The sequence below is a fragment of the Octodon degus genome, unplaced genomic scaffold (assembly GCF_000260255.1).
Source record: "Octodon degus isolate 3935 unplaced genomic scaffold, OctDeg1.0 scaffold00025, whole genome shotgun sequence".
NCBI lineage: Eukaryota > Metazoa > Chordata > Mammalia > Rodentia > Octodontidae > Octodon > Octodon degus.
In genome coordinates this window covers 485,641-492,797 of record NW_004524601.1, presented here as the reverse complement: position 1 = coordinate 492,797, position 7,157 = coordinate 485,641, and the positions used below count along the sequence as shown (strand labels likewise).

The 7,157-nt window shown below is 44.4% G+C and overlaps 1 protein-coding gene across 3 annotated transcripts in view; it reads left to right on the top strand.

Annotated features, from left to right (window-relative positions):
• Ndufb3 (NADH:ubiquinone oxidoreductase subunit B3) overlaps positions 1–5,682 on the top strand; it is a 7,129-nt gene extending 1,447 nt beyond the window's left edge. The window contains exons 2-4 of one of the 3 annotated variants that reach the window (XM_023712285.1): positions 4,078–4,106; positions 4,255–4,402; positions 5,393–5,682. In XM_023712285.1, the coding sequence (XP_023568053.1) occupies positions 4,257–4,402; positions 5,393–5,549 (303 nt within the window). In that variant the 5' untranslated portion in view covers positions 4,078–4,106; positions 4,255–4,256 and the 3' untranslated portion in view covers positions 5,550–5,682. Of the gene's footprint in view, positions 1–4,077; positions 4,107–4,220; positions 4,403–5,392 lie in introns of all 3 variants that reach the window. The other 2 variants (XM_023712284.1, XM_004628651.2) reach the window with 2 other exon arrangements.
• The last annotated feature ends 1,475 nt before the right edge of the window (positions 5,683–7,157 follow it).

Sequence of the window (7,157 nt, the reverse complement as noted above, 5' to 3'; positions counted from 1 at the left end):
AAAAAAAAAAAAAAAATGTAGTGTGCTGTACTGTAATCTTTTCTCTGGTTTAGTTACATTATTTACAGTTTAGAACTCACATAAACAGTTTGGCTGCAAGACATTATTTTAAAATTGCTGGTGTGGGGGCTGTGGAGATAGCAGCATAAGCACCTGCCTGACATGCGCAAGGTCCTGAGTTCGATCCCCAGTACTGTAAAAAATAAATACATAAATAAATAAAATTGGTGGAGTGTGTGACTCAGTGGTAGAACATGCGCTTAACCTTTGTGAGGCCCTGGGATCAAAACCCTGAGACAGAAGCAACAAAAATTCCAGAACTTTCTGAAATATCCCTTATATACATGCAAGAGTGTGTCTAAAGTAGTGCTGGCCAGAACCATGTGATACTGTACTCCCAGCACTCTGGAGACTAACTCAGGAGGCTCACTGCCAGTTCTGGGCCAGCCTGGGCTACATAGTATATTTAAGACCAGCCAGAACTACACAGTGAGACCCTGTCTAAAAAACAAAGTAATGTTCTCCAATACAAATATGAGCCCCACACCTGATGTTAAATGTTCTAACAAGCTTTTCTTTGAGACAGGGTCTTGCTGTGCAGTTCAGGCTGGCCTTGTGCTCGCTTTTGTAGCCCCCAGGCTGATCTGGAACTCTTAGCAATCCTCCTGTCTCAGCCTCTGAGGTGCTGGTAGGATGCACCACCATGCCCCATTAATAAGCTTATTAAAAAGTTAAGGCTGGGGATATAGCTCAGCAATCTAAGCACCTAACTGGCAAGCACAAGTACCCAAGTTCCATCCTAGCACCACATGCTGTGTCAGCCCTAGAACCTCAGACGTGCCATGCTGGACAACAGAATTATGTGTCATGGTGCACACCTGTAATCCTAGCACTGGAGAGTCTGAACTGCACAGTGAGACCCTGCACCAAATAAAAGATTTTTAAAAAGTTAAAGTAAAAGCTATATTAATTTTTTATAGTGTATTTCATCTAACCCAGTATATTAAAAATATAGCATGAGGGCTGACCAGATAGCTCAGCGAATTAAAGCACCTGCTTAGGCAGACACACGGGGGCCAGGGGTTCGATCCCCAGCCTGCCATGCTGGCCCTGCCCTGTAGGGTGTGCAGAGACAGTGATTGAAACTGGGCATGATGGTGCAAGCCCGTAATCCTAGCGCTTGGGAGGCTGAAAAACAGGAAGGATCACTATGAATTCAATCTGTGTAGTGAGGCCCTGTAGACCCTGAACTAAATACATTTTAAAAAGTATATATCCATATTGTTCATAAAATATTTTCATTTTATACTGTTTTCAGGGGGATATTTTTAAATTTTTTTGGAGGGGGAAGTTATTTTTTTGTTTTTGGTGCCAAGGACCAAACCCAGGGCTTCCAGCTTACAAGGCAAGAGGTTTCCAGGGCTCTATAGGTCCTGTTAGCTTTGAGAATGACTGTGCTGAGCATTTTTTTTTTTTTTTAATTTTAGGGAAGGGTCTACAGGGTGTTCAGGGTCTCACTACTAAGTCGGACTTGTAGTGATCTGCCTGTTTACAGTCTCCCAAGATCTGGGATTACAGGTGTGCACCACCACGCCCAGTCTCAATTGCCATTTCACCATCCACAGGGGCGGGGCCGGCATGGCAGGCCCAGGGTTTGAAAACCCCCCACCCCATCCCCCTCCCCCCTGCACTGAGCAGGCACTTTAATCTGCTGAGCTCTTTGGCCAGCCCTCAGCGCATTCTTAGCACCTGGGTGCAAAGCTGGACTATACCGCTCAGCCAGCTCCTCAGCCCTGTATACTCAGTTTTTATCTCTTGCTCCCAAGGCTTATTTTTATTTTTTGTATTTAGTACAGGATCTCACTATGTAGATCATACTTGTAGTGGTCCTGTTTACAGTCTCCCAAGTGCTGGGATTATAGGCTTGCGCCACCATGCCTAGTCTCAATTGCCATATCATTGTGTCCTGGGGGTGGGGCTGGCACAGCATACTAGGGATTGAACCTCGCTGCTGCACTCTGCTTAAGCAGGCGCTTTAATCCACTGAGTTATCTGGCCTGCCTTATACTCCCGAAGTTTAAAAGACAGCTTATTAGCTGCTCATGGTGATTCATTCCTGTAATCCTAACACTTAAGAAGCTGAGACAGGAGGATTGATGCAAGTTTGAGGCCAGGTTGGGCTACTACATAGTGTTTCTCAAAAAAAAAAAAAGCTCATGAGATTATCATATTGGAAAGCATTTTTTAAAAAATTTATTTATGTTTTTTTCTTTTTGAGACAGTTTACCTGTGTAGTTCAGCTGGACTTGAACTCACATGGTAGCCCAGGCTGGCAGTGATCCTCCTGCCTCAGCCTCCAAGTGCTGGTATTACAGTGGTGCACCACCAGGGCCAGCCTAAAAAGCATTTAAAAAGGGATTTGCCGTGTGTGGTAGTACAGCCTTGTAAGCGATTTGCCGTGTGTGGTAGTACAGCCTTGTAAGCGATTTGCCGTGTGTGGTAGTACAGCCTTTGAAAGGCTGAGGCAGAAAGGTTACCAAGAATTCAAAGCTAGCCCGAATCACACCCAGACCTCAAAAGGGGAAAAATGGTTATTTGAAAAAAACAGGTAACAGAACAGTATGTACAACATTTTTGTAAATATGTTTATGCATGAACTAAACAAATAAAATTGATTAGAAATTAGAAGAAAAAAGGAATTAGAAGCAAGGGCCAGTGAGATAGTGCAACAGACCAGGTGCCTGCTAGGCAAGTGCAGGGACCATGGTTCAATCCCTGGCACTGCCAGCCTCACCCCTGGGCCCACTGTAATCCCAGCACTGAGGAGACTGAAAACAGGATCACTATGAGTCCGAGCTGCACAGTGAGACCCTGTACCAAATACATTTAAAAAAGAAATTAGGAGTTGAGGTACCATTTCCTATGTTTGTTACCTTTGGGAAGTTACTTTGTGTGTGCCAGGAATCAAACTCAGGACCTTAGGGGCTGGAGAGATGGCTCAGTAGAATAAGTACTTCCCTGGCAAGTGCAGGGGCCTGAGTTCAATTCCCGGTTCCCGCCAAAAAAAAGGAAACTCAAGACCTTGCACTTGCCAGGCAGGCACCATGGCACTGAGCTATGTCCTTGGTCCCTGGGAAGTCACTTTTTTTTTTTTTTATTTAGTACAGGGTCTAACTGCACAGATAGGACTCATAGTGATCCTCCTGTTTTCAGCCTCCCAAGCCCTAGGATGACAGGTGTGTGCCTCACCACACCCAGTCTCAAGCGCTGTCTCAGTGTGCCCCAGTGCAGGGCCAGCAGGGTACACTGGGGATTGAACCCTGGTCCCTGCATCTGCCTAAGCAGGTGCTTTAATCTGCTGAGCTATCTGGCCAGCCCTCCTGGGAAGTCACTTCTTGAGAGTCTCATTTTCTTCATCTGTAAAATGAAAATTTTAAAAATGAATCCATGGAGGCCAGGGATATAGCTCAGCAGCATAAGCGCAAAGTCCCAAGTTTGATCTCAGGTACTGCAAAAAAAAAAAAAAAAAAAAGTCCATAATTGCAGTCCACTATGATTGCATATCATGGTACATGCATATAATGTATCTTTCACAGTGGGGCTATTCTGAATGTAAGGTCGGAGAGCTGTTAAGGAAGGAAAAGAAAAACGAGGAAGAAAGGGCATGTGAAGCACACAGGACTCTCCTGAGTGCTGCTGTCATTGTAATAAGAAAGGTGCTAATAGGTGGTTGTTGCTGAGCAGCAGGATTACTGATTATTATTTTTAATATGTATGTATATTGTAATTGAACTTTTATTTGAATATATATCTTTTTTTTTAGGGAAGGGTCTACAGGGTATTCAGGGTCTCAATACTAGATTGGACTCATAGTGATCCACCTGTTTACAGCCTCCCAAGAGCTGGGATTACAGGCACATGCCACCACTCCTAGTCTCATTTGTGTCTTAATGTGCCCCAGGGATGGGGCCGGCATGACAGGCCCAGGGATTGAACCCCTGGTCCCTGGGGGCTTTAATCTGCAGAGCTATTTGGGGGTTCTTTTGTTTGTTTTTTTTGTTTTCTTTGTAGAACCAGGGATTGAACCAGGCCCTTGCGCTCGCCAGGCAAGTGATAAAGCCAAGTTTTACGGGGTTTGTGTGTGTGTGTGTGTGTGTATTGTTGTGTTTTTTGTTTTTTTTTTTTAAGACACACACTATTTGGCTTTTGGGCCCATACAGTTGATGTATTTCTCCCTTCCCTTATTTCCTGTAGACATGGCCCCAGGGCATGGGCATGGACAGGAGCATGGTCATCCTAAGTTGGAATTTCCAGACTATAAACAATGGAGAATAGAGGGGACACCATTGGAAACTGTGCAGAAGAAGCTGGTGGCACAAGGCCTAAAGGACCCGTGGGGCCGGTAAGAAACAGAGAAACCTGTTTCAATTATTGCTGGATTCAGTTTATTTTTTATTTTTTATTTTTTTGGATTCAGTTTTGAATATTTTCTTTTTTTTTTTTTTTTGGCTGGCTCAGGATGCCTTAAGGGCAGGTCTGGTAAGGCAAAAGGATCTGGGGATCAAACCACAGAATCCTGAGCCTGACTGCATTGCTTAAGCAGGCATTTAAACAACTGAGGTAATGGGCAGGCCCCCTATATTTTCAGAAAATGTTCACACCTTTGGTCTTGGTATCTAAATTAGACTTGATTATTTTTTGCTAAGTCATATATTTTTTGATTTAAATGGCTTTTGTTCTCTATACATGATTTTTTTTACTGACTTACCATTATTTGTGGGAGGAGACATTTTTCCCTTCAGCTCTCTAACTTCTGTTTGCTTTTTTTTGTGAGGACACTTAGAATTGTTACCAAGACAGGAAAGCAGTCCTCTGAAGGAAAGTTCTGATGCTTTTACATAGTACAGTTGTAATAAATGTTATGTTGTTCTGTGCCAGTATAGATCGTGTTACTGTGTTTGACCCTTCTGACCTGTAAGATTGCTACAGAAGCAGAAGCAGACCCAGCAGCCTGGGGCTGCTCCTTGTGGTGCCTGGCAGCCATGTGGGCAGAGCCAGCTCTGAGAGAAGTGAGCTGAGACTGAGAAAAAATGTCCTCTGTGTGAAACTTGGTCCTATAGTCTCTGTGTGTGTGTGTGTGTAAATGGGGAGTGAACTCAGGCTCTTGCACTTGCCAGGCAAGAGCTTATTCTACTGAGCTATCTCCCGGCCCACTCCTATAGTCTTAATTGTCCTATGCCACAGATTCTTATGTGCTGCTTGGATGATCTTATATGATACTGCATTTAAGTCCATTAGAAAGATGGAAGTTAAAATTACCTGTACCCTAGCATGTACCTTAGTTATTTATGTGCAATTGAAAATTTTCGTTTTTGTTTTTTTTTCCTCCTAGCAATGAAGCTTGGAGATACATGGGTGGCTTTGCACACAACGCTTCCTTTCTTGGTGCAGTCTTAAAAGGATTCAAGTGGGGATTTGCAGCATTTGTGGTGGCTCTTGGGGCTGAGTATTACCTGGAGTCCCTGGATAAAGATAAGAAGCAGCACTGAAGATGGTTCCCAGAAGTGGTTCAGTGACTTCATAACTCTTGAAGATAAGATTTTTCTATGGTAGCCCAGTTGTCTCTGTGTGTGTGTGTGTGTGTGTGTGTGTCCCTTAAAGAAGGCTGGTTAAAATTTAATAAAATATATGCCAGTATGTTTTGTGGTTATTTAAACTAAAAGCAGGGGCTGGTGAGATGGCTCAGTGGTCTAAAGCACCTACTTGGAACAAGCTTAGCAAACACAGGGACCGCGGTTCAATCCCCCAGCACCACATGCCAGCCAGCCCGCCCCCTGGTGGGCTGAGCTCCCCCCCCACACACAAATTTAAAAAAAAAAATAAACTAAAAGCAGCTCTTGGTCCATGTCCGACTGTGGACAGCTTGTGAGGGTTCCAGCGTGTCTGGTCTGTGCGGGCAGTGAAGCCTGGCCAGCGCTGAGGCAGGCAGGAATGGCTGTTCCTGCAGCTCAGAGGGACCAGGGTTTGCTCTGGAACTCTTAACTGCTCATGGCTCACACATACTGTGGTCTTGTTCATTTTTCTTGTGCTCTTCTTTAGTCTTATCAAGTTAGAATTTAACACTGGGCTTGTTGAGGAGTAATAATAGCCTGGGTTCAGTAGCACATGCCTATAATCCCAGCACTCAGGAGCTGAGGCAGGAGGATTGTTGCCAGCTGGAGACCAGCTTGGGCTACAGAGTGAGCTCAAGGGCAGCATAGTGAGACCCTGTCTCAAAAAGACCAAAAAAAAAAAAAAAGAATGAAAAAAGAAGGGAGGAGGCGTTGTTAGTGTGCTGCCAGGTGCAGTGGTGCCACCTTTAATCCCAGTACTTAAGAGACTAAGATGGGAAGATCTTGAGCTCAAGACTACCGTGAGCTGCATAGCCAGATTCTGCTTCACAGACAAAAGGGGGCTGGCCAGATGGCTCAGCAGACTAAAGCACCTGTTTAGACAGGTACAGGGAGGGGTTCAACACCCAACAGGGGCATACCATGCCTGCCCTGCCCCCAGGGCACACTGAGACATCAAATGAGACTGGGTGTGGTAGCACACACCTGTAATCCCAGTGCTTTGGAGGCTGAAACGGGAGGATCATTGAGTCTAACTCCTTTGCATATTTTGTTTACACATAGTACATACTATGAATATGCATATAAATCCAAATGCTGTTTGTTAGATAATGTTATTAGACTGAATTACCTTTGATACATTTGAACAGTGAAAAAGGTAGCTTTAGTGGTTAAAAAGGTAGACTCTCCATGTCTCAGGTCTTCATATTTTTCTGGTTAAATCACATGCAAAAGTGAGGCAACTCTGCATATCTCACTGGGAAGCATGTTGGTTGTTGCCAAAGACAGGTTTCTGAGCCTGCACAAAAATAAGAACATTGGGGGAACTACCCACTCGGGCCCCCCTCCTGTCCCTCTCTTGGACAGGAGCTTTCTTTCTCAAATATATTCTGCTCATAACCTCCATTTGTTCCTAAAATTCATTCACATGGTTTTACACTATAAAAGACCCTGGAAGAGATAGCTTCCCAGGGAACTATCTGCTTGGGCCCCCCTCTTGTCCCTCTCTTGGACAGGAGCTTTCTTTCTCTCAAATATATTCTGCTC